The sequence below is a fragment of the Ceratotherium simum genome, chromosome 5 (assembly GCF_057802395.1).
Source record: "Ceratotherium simum simum isolate JZ-2026a chromosome 5, ASM5780239v1, whole genome shotgun sequence".
Lineage (NCBI taxonomy): Eukaryota > Metazoa > Chordata > Mammalia > Perissodactyla > Rhinocerotidae > Ceratotherium > Ceratotherium simum.
Genome location: NC_141904.1, coordinates 48,870,289 through 48,884,169, shown reverse-complemented (window position 1 = coordinate 48,884,169; position 13,881 = coordinate 48,870,289). Strand labels below are relative to the sequence as shown.

Genomic DNA, 13,881 nt, shown 5'->3' with positions numbered 1-13,881 from the left:
AACCAAAATGATTTGCATGGTTAGTACCATGAATTTCTCTCTTGATATTCCAGACAAACCTTGCATTTTCTTTAATTACTTTCTTTTTTTTTTTTTTTCAGCAGTTTATCTAAAATTTATTTATTTTTTTTTTTGAGAGTTAATTATTTCTTTTATTTTATTTTATTTTTTTTTATTGCAGTAACATTGGTTTATAACATTGCAAAAATTTCAGGTGTACATCATTGTACTTCTATTTCTGCATGGACTACATCATGTTCACCACCAAAATACTAATTACAACCCATCACCACACACATGTACCGAATTATCCCTTTCACCCTCCACCCTCCCCCCTTCCCCTCTGGTAACCACCAATCCAATCTCTGTCCCTATGTGTTTGTTTATTGTTGTTATTATCTACTACTTAATGAAGGAAATCATACGGTATTTGGCCTTCTCCCTCTGACTTATTTCACTTTGCATTATACCCTCAATGTCCATCCATGTTGTCACAAATGGCTGGATTTCGTCGTTTCTTATGGCTGAGTAGTATTCCATTGTGTATATATACCACAGCTTCTTTATCCATTCGTCCCTTGATGGGCACTTAGGTTGCTTCAAGTCTTGGCTATTGTGAATAAGGCTGCAATGAACACAGGGGTGCATGTACCTTTGCAAATTGGTGTTTTCAAGTTCTTTGGATAAATACCCAACAGTGGAATAGCTGGATCATATGGTAGTTCTATCGTTGATTTTTTGAGGAATCTCCATACCGCTTTTCCATAGTGGCTGCACCAGTTTGCACTCCCACCAGCAGTGTATGAGAGTTCCCTTCTCTCCACATCCTCTCCAACACATGTTGTTTCCTGTCTTGTTAATTATAGCCATTCTGACGGGCGTCAGGTGATATCTCATTGTAGTTTTGATTTGCATTTCCTGATAATTAGTGATTTTGAACATCTTTTCATGTGTCTGTTGGCCATCTGTATATCTTCTTTGGAGAAATGTCTGTTCAGGTCTTTTGCCCATTTTTTAATTGGGTTGGTAGTTTTTTGTTGTTGAGATGCATGAGTTCTTTATATATTTTGGTGATTAAGCCCTTATCAGATGTATGGTTTGCAAATATCTTCTCCCAATTATTAGGTTGTCTTTTTCGTTTTGTTGATGGTTTCCTTTGCTGTGCAGAAGCTTTTTAGTTTGATGTAGTCCCATTTGTTTATTTTTTCTATTGTTTCTCTTGCCCAGTCAGATGTGGTGTTTGAAAAGATGTTGCTAAGACCGATGTCGAAGAGCGTACTGCCTATGTTTTCTTCTAGAACTTTCACAGTTTCAGGTCTTACATTCAAGTCTTTAATCCATTTGGAGTTAATTTTTGTGTATGGTGTAAGGTAAGGATCTACTTTCATTTTTTTGCATATGGCTATCCAGTTTTCCCAACACCATTTGTTGAAGAGACTTTCTTTTCCCCATTGTATGTTCTTGGCTCCTTTGTCAAAGATTAGCTGTCCATAGATGTGTGGGTTTATTTCTGGGCTTTCGATTCTATTCCATTGATCTGTGTGTCTGTTTTTGTGCCAGTACCATGCTGTTTTGGTTACTATAGCTTTGTAGTATATTTTGATATCGAGCAGTGTGATACCTCCAGCTTTGTTCTTTTTCTCAGGATTCCTTTAGCTATTCGGGTCTTTTGTTGTTCCATATGAATTTTAGGATTCTTTGTTCTATTTCTGTGAAAAATGTTGTTGGAACTTTGATAGGGATTGCATTGAATCTATAGATGGCTTTAGGAAGTATGGACATCTTAACTATGTTAATTCTTCCAATCCAAGAGCACGGAATATCTTTCCATTTCTTTGTGTCTTCTTCAATTTCTTTCAGAAATGTTTTATAGTTTTCGGTGTACAGATCTTTCACCTCTTTGGTTAAATTTATTCCTAGGTATTTTATTCTTTTTGTTGCAATTGTAAATGGGATGGTATTCTTAATTTCTCTTTCTGCTACTTCGTTGTTAGTGTACAGAAATGCAACTGATTTTTGTATGTTGATTTTGTATCCTGCAACTTTACCATATTCGTTTATTACTTCTAAAAGTTTTCTGGTTCTTTAGGGTTTTCTATATATAAAATCATGTCATCTGCAAATAGTGACAGTTTCACTTCTTCCTTTCCAATTTGGATCCCTTTTATTTCTTTCTCTTGCCTGATTGCTCTGGCTAGGACTTCCAATACTATGTTAAATAGGAGTGGTGACAGTGGGCATCCTTGTCTGGTTCCTGTTCTTAGAGGGATAGCTTTCAGTTTTTCACCATTGAGGATGATATTAGCTGTGGGTTTCTCATATATGGTCTTTATTATGTTGAGGTACTTTCCTTCTATACCCATTTTATTCAGAGTTTTTATCATAAATAGATGCTGGATCTTGTCAAATGCTTTCTCTGCATCTATTGAGATGATCATGTGATTTTTGTTCTTCATTTTATTAATGTGGTGTATTACGTTGATTGATTTGCGAATGTTAAACCATCCCTGCATCCCTGGAATAAATCCCACTTGATCATGGTGTATAATCTTTTAACGTATTGTTGTATGCGATTTGCTAGTATTTTGTTGAGGATTTTCGCATCGATGTTCATCAGTGATATTGGCCTGTAATTTTCTTTTTTGTGTTGTCCTTGTCTGGTTTTGGTATCAGGGTAATGTCAGCTTCGTAGAATGAGTTAAGGAGCTTCCCCCCCTCCTCAATTTTTTGGAAGAGTTTGAGAAGGATAGGTATTAAGTCTTCTTTGAATGTTTGGTAGAATTCACCAGGGAAGCCGTCTGGTCCTGGACTTTTATTTTTGGGGAGGTTTTTGATTACTGTTTCGATCTCCTTACTGGTGATTGGTCTATTCAAATTCTCCACTTCTTCTTGATCCAGTTTTGGAAGGTTGTATGATTCTAAGAATTTATCCATTTCTTCCAGATTGTCGAATTGGTTGGCATATAGCTTTTCATAGTATTCTCTTATAATCTTTTGTATTTCTGAGGTGTCTGTTGTAACCTCTCCTCTTTCATTTCTGATTTTACTTATTTGTGCCTTCTCTCTTTTTTTCTTGGTGAGTCTAGCTAAAGGTTTGTCTATTTTGTTGATCTTTTCAAAGAACCAGCTCTTGGTTTTATTAATTTTTTCTATTGTTTTTGGTCTCTATTTCATTTATTTCTGCTCTGATTTTTATTATTTCCCTTCTTCTACTGATTTTGGGCTTTGTTTGTTCTTCTTTTTCCAGTTCCTTTAGGTGCATTTTTAGATTGTTTATTTGAGATTTTTCTTGTTTGTTGAGATAGGCCTGTATCGCTATAAACTTCCCTCTTAGAACCGCTTTTGCTGTATCCCATAAATTCTGGCATGTCGTATTTTCATTTTCATTTGTCTCCAGGTATTTTTTGATTTCTTCTTTGATTTCTTCGTTAACCCAGTCGTTGTTCAGTAGCATTTTGTTTAATCTCCATGTATTTGTGGCTTTTCTGATTTTCTTCCTATAGTTGATTTCTAGTTTCATACCGTTGTGGTCAGAAAAAGATGCTTGGTATTATTTCAATCTTCTTAAATTTATGGAGACTTGTTTTGTGGCCTAATATGTGATCAATCTTGGAGAATGTTCCATGTGCATTTGAAAAGAACGTGTATTCTTCGGTTTTTGGATGGAATGCTCTGTATATATCTACTAGGTCCATCTGTTCTAAGGTGTCGTTTAAGGCCAATGTTTCCTTATTGATCTTCTGTTTGGATGATCTATCTGTTGGTGTAAGTGGAGTGTTAAAGTCCCCTACTATTATTGTGTTACTGTCTATTTCTGTTTTTATGTCTGTTAATAATTGCTTTATATATTTAGGTGCACCTACATTGGGTGCGTAGATATTTACAAGTGTTATATCCTCTTGTTGGATTGTTCCCTTGATCATTATGTAATGCCCTTCTTTGTCTCTTTTTACAGTTTTTGTTTTAAAGTCTATTTTGTCTGATATGAGTACTGCTACCCCAGCTTTCTTTTCATTGCCATTTGCGTGGAGTATCTTTTTCCATCCCTTCACTTTCAGTTTGTGAGTGTCTTTAGGTCTGAAGTGTGTCTCTTGTATGCAGCATATATATGGGTCTTGTTTTTTTATCCAGTCAGCCACCCTATGCCTTTTAATTGGGGCATTTAGTCCATTGACGTTTAAAGTAGCTATTGATAAGTACGTACTTACTGCCATTTTTTAACTTTTTTATTTTTTTTTCCTCAGTGTTTAAGTAGTCCTTCTCTGTTCCTTACTTCTTCTATACAGAATTGATGGTCACTTTAGTTTGACCTCTGTCTGAAAGCTGTACTTTTAACTACCCTCCTCCCTCCTTTTTATGTTTTTGATATCATATCTAACCTCTTTTTGTGCATTTGTATCCATTACGTTCTAATCGTGGAAATAGATAATTTTTCCTATTTGTGGTCTTCTCTTTTCCCCTTAAATCAGTCCCTTTAACATTTCTTGTAACACTGGTTTCTTGGTGACAAACTCCTTTAATTTTTGCTTATCTGGGAAAATTTTGATCTCTCCTTCCATTTTGAACGATAACCTTGCTGGGTAGAGTATTCTGGGCTGTAAGTTTTTTCCTTTTAGCACTTTAAATATATCGTGCCATTCTCTTCTAGCCTGTAAGGTTTCTGCTGAGAAGTCAGCTGATAGCCTTATGGGGTTTCCTTTGTATGTAACTTGACATTCTCTTGCGGCTTTTAGGATTCTCTCTTTATCTTTAATTCTGGACATTTTGATTATGATGTGTCTTGGTGTGGGCCTCTTTGGTTTTATCTTGTTTGGGGCTCTCTGTGCCTCCTGTACCTGGATGTCTGTTTCCTTCCTTAGGTTAGGGAAGTTTTCATCTATTATTTCTTGAAATAGATTCTCTGCCCCCTTGTCTCGCTCTTCTCCTTCCGGGACACCTATAACACGGATGTTAGTGCGCTTGATGTTGTCCCAGAGGTCCCTTAGACTGTCCTCACTCTTTTTAATTCTTTTCTCTTTTACCTGTTCACCTTGGGTAATTTCTTCTAGTCTTTCTTCCAGCTCACTGATCCGTTCTTCTGTATCCTCTACTCTGCTTTTGAGTCCCTCTAATGAGTTCTTCATTTCCAGTATTGTATTCTTCATTTCTGATTGGTTCTTTTTATATCTTCCATTTCTTTGTTGACATTCTCACTGAGTTCATCTATTCTTCTCCCCAGATCAGTGAGCATCCTTAACACTCTTAGTTTGAACTCTCTGTCAGGTAGGTTGCTCATTTCTGTTTCACTTAGTTCCTTTTCTGGGGTTTTGTCCTGTTCCCTTACTTGGAATGTATTCTTTTGCCTCCTCATTTTGCCTCTTTCCCTGTCCTTGTGTCTCCGTATTAGGTAGGTCAGCTACGTCTCCTGCTCTTGGATAGGTGACCTTATGTAAGTGATGGCTTAGGAGGCTTCCAGTGTGCTTCCCTCAGTTCTCAATGTTCCAGGGGTGGCCCCTATGTGGGCTACGTGTGTCCTTCTATTTTGGCCTGTTAGCTCTCCCTATAGGCGCCCAGGGAGGCTGAGTTATGCTCCTGGCCAGCTGTTGTAATGCTCAGCTGCTTGTAGTTGTTGTGGGCCCTTCAGTCTCTTTATCAGGTGTGGGGAGCCCCAGCACAGTTGGCTGTAAGTTCTAATACCACATTTGTGTTGCAGTATTTCTTTTAAGTGAGTAGGCCCCCAGTGTGGCAGGTTGTTAGGCTCAGGGCCTTAGAATTGCTGTAAACCTCTAGCCTATTAGGTCTCTTGTCAGCTCTCTGAGGATTGCAGCTGGGTGGGGCTGGCCTCAGGCACAGGAGCACCCAATTGTTTCAGGCTTTGGAAGGTGGGGCAAACCTCCTATGTGGCTTTTTGAGAAGCACAAGTCTTCTGCAGCTGACAAGCCCTGCTGCCCAGAGGTCCACACACACAGTCAACACAGTCCTGCCCCGTGTGAGTGCCCCGACCTCCCCAAGCGGACCCAGTCTCTCCACGGCGGGAGCCCCACACACTCCGCCACCTCCCCACACTCTCCACCCGCTCCTTGTGCACACCCTGCCCCGCTCAAGTCAGCTCAGTTGCCAGGCTGCAGAAAATCCAGTCACCAATCTATGCAGGCCCACACGTTGCCTGAGGGCTTGTTGTTAGGTGGGGCCAGTCTCTAGGGTGGGCTGCCTGCCTTGGCTGAGCTGGATTAAATCGGTGCTCTAGCGGGTGGAGCAGACCCTGGGCTAGCAGGTCTCAGGGAAAACTCCAATGGCGTCTGTGTCAGCATGCTCACACCAGGCCACAACAATGGCCGCCGCCAATGTCCCAGTCCCTGGAGAGGTCTCACCCCTCACCGAGATGCACTCAGGGCCTATGAGGTGAGTCTCTTGTCACCAAAGCAGTGTGCACCTTTCTTGTGATTTTAGGATGCTTTCTGGAACGGGTGAGTTTGTGCGCGGGCCCTTTAAGAGCCAGTTTTAGTTTCTTTGTGAACCGGGTTTTCTGGGGGTGCTCCCCAATGCTTTAGTAGCAGGCAAAGTCAGATATTATGCCACTGGTGTCGATTGTGCTGGGTCCACAAAATGCCCCCAGCGGGGGCGCTCCCCGGCTCAGGGCCCCGCGCCTCCAGGGAGGCTGCGTACCTGTGAGCTGCTCCCGGCGGCCGTGAAGCTGGCGGCTTGTGAAGGCGGCGTTTTCCTCTCCGGAAGGGAGTCTCTGCCTCTTCCACCCCAGTTAGGATTGTCCGTTGTTGCAGGAGTTCCTCTCATCCAGTTTTCAGTTCTGTCTCAGGGGTAATTTTTCCACGAGTAGTTGTAAATTGGCTGTGTCCACGGGAGGAGGTGAGTTCAGAGTCTGCCTACGCCGCCATCTTGACTCCGCCTCTCTTTAATTACTTTCAAAGTCTCAGATAAACATTTCAGTTTTAAATCAGAGAAATCCTGCATTTCTACAGGTCAATATTAAATTCTCCCACCATCCCCCAATCTCTAGGAGAACTCTTGCATTGGGCATTTTTTATGTTTAAGACATGCCCATGCACAAACTTTTTATGCAGATGTTGCACTTGAACCATTGCATCTTCTATTTATTTAAACCTTTCATGTATGTTTTTATATATGAAATATATTGGATCAGATTTTTCAAGGCCAAATGTTTTCCATTTTACTGAATCTCTGTCATGGTCGCTTTTATCTGTGTGTTTATGTGTGTGTGTGTGTGTGTGTGTGTGTGTGTGTGTGTGTTTAAGTCATAAGCTCATATTTGGTTGAACTTAAGCTCTATGAGTTCTGAGTGCATAAGCTGAAATTGCTTTCCTCCTGAAGGGGTTTGCACTTGCTTTTGTAGTTAGCCATGGGGCATTACCAACCCAGGACCATTTTAACCTCCTTCAAGAATTCCAACTTGGTAAGGGATTAATATCCAGAATATATAGAGAACTCCTAAAACTCAACAACCAAAAAAACAAAACCCTAATCAAAAGTGGGCGTAAGACTTGAATAGACATTTCTCCAAAGAAAATATACAAATGGACCATAAGCACATGAAAAGATGCTAACATCACAGATCATTAGGGCAATGCAAATGAAAACTGCAATAAGATACCACCTTACACCCATTAAGATGGCTACTATCAAAAAACCAGAAAATAGGGGCTGGCCTGGTGGCGTAGTGGTTAGGTTCGCGCACTGTGCTTCAGGGGCCCGGGTTTCACAGGTTTGGATCCTGGGTGCAGACTGATGCACTGCTTGTCAAGCCATGCTGTGGCGGCATCCCATATAAAGTAGAGGAAGATGGGCACAGATGTTAGCCCAGGGCCAATCTTCCTCTGCAAAAAGAGGAGGATTGGCAACAGATGTTAGCTTAGGGCTAATCTTCCTCTCACACACACAAAAACCCCAGAAAATAACAAATGTTGGCAAGGATGTGGAATAATTGGAACCTATGTGTGCTGTTGGTGGCATTGTAAAATGGTACAGCCACTAAGTGAAATAAGCCAGTCACAAAAAGACATATACTGTATGATTCCACTTACATGAGATGCTTAGAGTAGTCAAAATCATAAAGATAAGAGATAGAATGGTGGTTGCCAGGGTCTGGGGGGATGAGAGAATGGGTAGTTATTGTTTAATGGGTACGGAGTTTCCGTTTAGGATGATGAAAAGAGTTATGGAGATGGATGGTGGTGATGGTTGCACAACAATATGAATATATTTAATACCACTGAACTGTACACTTAAAAATGGTTGAGAGTAAATTTTATGTTGTATGTATGTTACCACATTAAAAAAAAGTTGAAAAAAAATCATACAGCTGCTATGTAAAACAGTATGGAGGTTCCTCAAAAAATTAAAAATAGAATTACCATATGATCCAGCAATTCCACTTCTGGGTATATACCCCAAAGAATTGAAAGCAGGGTCTCAAAGAGATATTTGTACATCCATGTTCCTAGCAGTATTATTCACAATAGCTAAAATGTGGAAGCAACCCAAGTGACCATCAATAGATGAATGGATAAGCAAAATGTGGTATAAATGTGCAATGGAATATTATTCAGCCTTAAAAAGGAAGGAAATTCTGACACATGCTACAGCATGGATGAATCCTGAGGACATAATATTAAGTGAAATAAGCCATTCACAAAAACTCCCCAAAATACTGTATGATTCCACTTATATGAGGTACTTAGAGTAGTCAAAATCGTGGATAGAAAGTAGTATGGTGGCTGTCAGGGGCTGGGGGGAAGGGGAATGAGGAGTTATTGTTTAGTGGGTATAAAGTTTCAGTTTTACAAAATGAAAAGAGTTATGGAGATGGCTGGTGATGATGATTATCCAACATTATGAATATGTTTAATACCACTGAAGCATACACTTAAAAATAGTTAAGATGGTAAATTTTATGTTATGTGTATTTTACCACGATAAAAAAATTGGGGGAAAAATGAATTCCAGCCTAATGTGGGAGTTTCAGTTTCAGTTTCCCCACGGTGTGGGGAATCTAGGATTCATCTCCATATTCCAAGTTGGTTTTAGCATTTGCTTGCTTACTGCCCACTATTTCTGTTTCAGCTGACTTTTTCCCTCTGCTTTCTGAGAGCCTAGCAGTTCATTAAAAGGGTAGGATTCATGAACATCTAGTTGATTTGCAGAGGGAGGGTGCTTTAGAGTACAGGGGCCCCCACCCTCTGGAGATAGAACCCTCTTCTTTTCTTTTCTTTTTAAACCTAATTCTTGTCAGAAACTTTCAAGTGGACCCTTCAAACATGACTATCTCCTTTTAAACATGACTGCCACACCATTTTAAAACAGTTTTAGACACTTTCTTTAGGATGAAAGAATGAAAGGCATTGAATAGAACATTATTTCTCATAGAATTGGGACTAGTCAGAGGGAATCCTTGTCTCAAAACTGTGATGTTTGCAGGAAGAAGGATAACGTTGGATGTGAGTGGCATGGCTTCTGAGTCTTTGTTAGTCCCATCTCCTAATCAATTCTTGTTTTCTCCTCTTTTCTGTGTCCAGCACAATTACTTGAAAACCATGATGGGCCTCCAGCAGACACACAGAAAATAGAGACTCCTTGTGAGTGCCTTGAAGGACAAGATCCCCAGCCCTCCTGCCTGCTTTAGTGGAGCTGCTAAACCACCTGCCCAGAGCTCCAACCACTCTGCTCCAAGGCTGGGGCCCAACCCAGAGAATACACAGTGTGTGCCAGGAGGCACATCCTTCAAAGGACACCCTTGCTTATCTTCACAGAATACTTTTGGTTTCAATTTACTATCTTATATGCGGGGACAGGATAAAGTCACTTTCTAGTCTGGACTTTTAGTGCTTACCCAAGAACTTTATTTCCTGTCTGTGAGGATGTCTTTGCTGTGTACAGGTAGGGTCAGAACTGAGTGTCCAGTGAAAAAGTAGCTCAGCCAGGCTCCTCCTGGCAGGGCTTTGTCTCACTAGTCAACCTCTTTCCTTTCCTGGATGGACCTCCTGGGGGTGAGCTGGGTCTGAGGAGGTTCTGGTTCTTACAGCTCCTGCAGACTGTAGGTTCTCTCAGTGCATCCTTTCTGTGTTCCTGAGCCATTGAAGGCAAGAGGCCCTCCTTCCTCAGCAACCCAGAGAGGATCAAGTCTAGGTTTAAATCGCTGAAAGGCAGATTTTTATCCCAAAATAAGAGGAGCCTTAAAATGAGAGCAGTCTTACCATGAAGTTAGCAGCAAGAGCCCCACAGTGGGAGGCAGTCTGGCAAGGAGGGTACAGAACCTGCACTGGAAGGAATGTTGAACTGAGTGACATCTGCCAATCAAAGACCCTGTGATTCTGTTCTTCAGTCCATCAATGAGCAGATGGTTGGAGGTTTTGTTGAAGAGAGAAAGCAGACAAACTTTTCTTAAGGTCTCTGTTCTCTCTCCTGTCTAGCCCCTTTCTCTGTCATGGACTGATACATAATGGTCCTGAAAGAGCTTTCAGAGACTCCTGCTACACCAAGGCTTTCTAGAGCAGCTTTGAAGTCCCCTGACTTCACTCCTCTAGGTGACACACATAGGGACTGTCACTGACCAGCACTAATGGTGTGCACACAGCCCTGTTGGTCAGTCCTCATGTTTCCTTTGATTGTGGCCAAACAGGCAGGTCTGCCCAGGCTCTGCTCCCCTTCCCAGCTATTGGAGGTGTTAGGCAGAGAGTTCTGATTCTTTCCCTTCTTGGCTGTGCCTGCCCTTACTGGGACTTGTTTGGGGTTCCTGGGTCTTTGGGGCATCTCAGGAAATAGGACATAGCAAACAGGGGCTGCATCATCTTGTTGGGGCCAGGGGAAGCAGCCATTTGTGGCATTACCAATCTCTCTTCCCTTCATTCCCTGTCACTGCCTGGAATGTCATGTGGCATACTGGATGTCCTTCCATAGAATTTCTGGACAGCCAGCCCTGAGGCCTGCTGGCTGGGGCAAGCTGGGCCTCTCTCATGGTGGTTGGTCACATTTGTCTTTAGCTCATTCATCACCACATAGGCCTCTTTGGTCAGTTCTGGCACAAGCTGAAACAAGTAATCATGAGGGTGGGCAGAGCCACAGGAATAAGCCAGGATGGTGCTCGGAGATCACTCTCCGTACAAATTCCTCACAGGAGCAGAGGCTTCCAACATGACAGGGAGCTAGGGGGCATCATGTTCACTCAAATGGGCCTGTTGTTCTAGAAAATAGTTCCTGCTGAGCTAATCTGACCATCAAAATCACCGCTGAAGGAACTTCCAATTCCATCAATGTGACAGATAAAATAACCTGAAAACACTTCTGCTACAAACAGAGATGCTGGCTAAGGTATAATATTCTTTTAACTGCAAGGCTAAATTTGCAGGAAAGAAAAGGAACTGCCAGGAGCTGGAGAACTGAAAACCAGAGTGGTCAGCGTGTGAACTGACTGTGGCAGCTAGAGATGGGTAGAAGGTGTGTGAATGGATTGTTGCTCTTGAGCGTTAATGTCCACATAAGTACGAGAAATAAGAGTTTGGTCCATGCCCCATAGCAGGTCCACCAGCTCCTACATTGCAGATGAGGCTCCCAATGTTGACACTGGCCAGGGCCTTTGCAAACAAGCCTGGCTAGAAAGGTTCTACGTTTACACTGGCTGCTTTAATGGGAGCATTGATCTTATCCTCCATGACCGTCACCTCATCATCATGCAGGATGAGGGCCAGGTAGACACAGGCGAACTCCAAGCCGGAGGCCATGGTGTGGGCGAGTGCTGGGCAGGTGCTGCTGGGTGCAGTGCTAGTCGTGGGATGAAGTGAGGGCCTCACCCCAACGCAGCCTTAGCTTCCTCAGAAGGACCGAGCACCTTAGCAGCCAGCTGAAGAAAGCAAGAAAATGTATTTCTGAAGGTTAAAATGACAGACTAGAAACAGCAAGAGAGAATGAACTGGATGTCGGATCTGAAAAAATTGTCTGGGATTGTAGCATAGAGGGATGAAGAGAGAGAATATTGAAAGTGTGGATAAGAGACGTGGTGGACGGAATGAGAAGATCGAGTATACATCTAATCACAGATCCAGAGGAGATAACAGGGATATCACTCTCAGTTGTCTTGTCCAGTCTCATCGCTTTAAACATTATCCATATGCCAACTCTCAATTTTATAGGTCTAGCCTAGACCGCTCTCCTGAACTCCAAACCTGTATAGCCAACTGCTAACCTGGCATCTCCACTTGAACATCTGTTAAGACATCTACAAATCAACGTATTTAAAACTAAATGCCTAGGGCCGGCCCCGTGGCTTGGCGGTTAAGTGCTTGTGCTCCGCTGCTGGCGGCCCGGGTTCGGATCCCGGGCGTGCACCGACGCACTGCTTCTCCGGCCATGCTGAGGCCGTGTCCCACATACAGCAACTAGAAGGATGTGCAGCTGTGACATGCAACTATCTACGGGAGCTTTGGGGGAAAAAATTAAATAAATAAAAATTATAAAAAAAAACAAAAAACAACAAAAATAACTAAATGCCTAATTGCCCCCCAAACATGCTCCACCCACAGCCTCCTTTATCTCAGCCCAATCACTCAGGCTAAAGTCCTTAGTTTTGTACTTCACTCCTCTCTTCCTCTCACAGCACACATCAAATCTGTCAAGAAATTCAGTAGACTTTACCTTCCTACTATGTTAAAAATCTGACCATTTCTCACCACTTCTATTGTCCCTACCCTGATCTAAGCCACTATCATCTCTTGCCTGGGTACAGCTTCCTAACTGTGTCCTTGCTTCCTCCCTTGTTCTCTCATAGTCTGTTTCCAGAACAGCAACCTAGTTGATCCTTTTGAAATACATTAGATCGCATCACACCTCTTCTGAAACTTTTAATGGCTCCTGTTTTTCTCAAAGTGAAACCTAAGTCCGTAAAACAGCTCACAAGGCCCTATATGATCTTGCCTCCTGTGACTTGACTCTCATCTCCTCTTCCCATTGGGCACTCTTCTCTGGCCACATGGGCCTCCTTACTGTTCCTCAAGCATGCCAGGCAGCTCCTGCCTCAGGACCTTTGCACTGGCTGATCCCTCTCCTGAAACATTCTTCCCACAGGTGTCCACATGGCTCACTCCTTCAATTCCTTCAAGTCTTGGCTTAAATGTCATCTTCTGTAGCAGATGCTGTTGTGCCATGATCATAGTTCCTTGCACTTGCCATTCCTGCTAATGGCTTCCTACTGAAAGGACCTGCAACATTCTACATAAAGCCTTTCTCAACCATAGGTACTTATTTGTTGTAGAATGGGCCCAAATGCCAGGGCATTAACACCTTTAGGAGTGGCCCTTAGCCAATGAGTCGGTGGATGAGTACCCTAACCTCCTCTCCCTTCAAGGGACAACTCTGAGGCATGTTCTCCACTATTTCCTGTGACTTCACAATATAAATACAAATCCGCATATACATAAATAAAACCAAAGGAAAAAAATAGTTGTTATATTAAGTTGGATTTTCAATGAAATAGTATTATAAAATATTTAAAGTTGCTTTAATAATGTTATATAATTTTTAATAATATATATATATATATAAGTAGAATGAAAAAGATAAGGTTGAACCAATATAGCACCCAAGGTTTCTTTCTAAAGTTCTGAGATTCAAGGTAGCACAAAGAGCTCTGGATAATCCTGCCTGTCTTTCCATGATCTTTAATCTGAAGGGGTCAGACACCTCTGTTGCTGCTTCCTCTGGCATTGCATGCAGGTTCCAATCCACCTGCCCTACCACCAGCTGGGTCTAGGGAGTCTCACTCTGAACTTGACTGTTGATCAGTGGGTTGCACTTTCTCAGGCAGTACGACATAGGGACAGAGCACAGGTGTTGGGCTGAGACATCTGAGTTTAAATCAGGACTCCATATCTTACTGGC

At 42.1% G+C, this 13,881-nt stretch overlaps 1 protein-coding gene across 1 annotated transcript in view; it reads left to right on the top strand.

The window, feature by feature from the left end:
* The window catches only part of LOC101407207 (kinesin-like protein KIF9), a 52,896-nt gene extending 39,402 nt beyond the window's left edge, over positions 1–13,494 (top strand). The window contains exon 16 of the mRNA XM_087431672.1: positions 9,528–13,494. Coding sequence (XP_087287798.1) covers positions 9,528–9,578 — 51 coding nt within the window. The 3' untranslated portion in view covers positions 9,579–13,494. The remainder of the gene's footprint in view (positions 1–9,527) is intronic.
* The last annotated feature ends 387 nt before the right edge of the window (positions 13,495–13,881 follow it).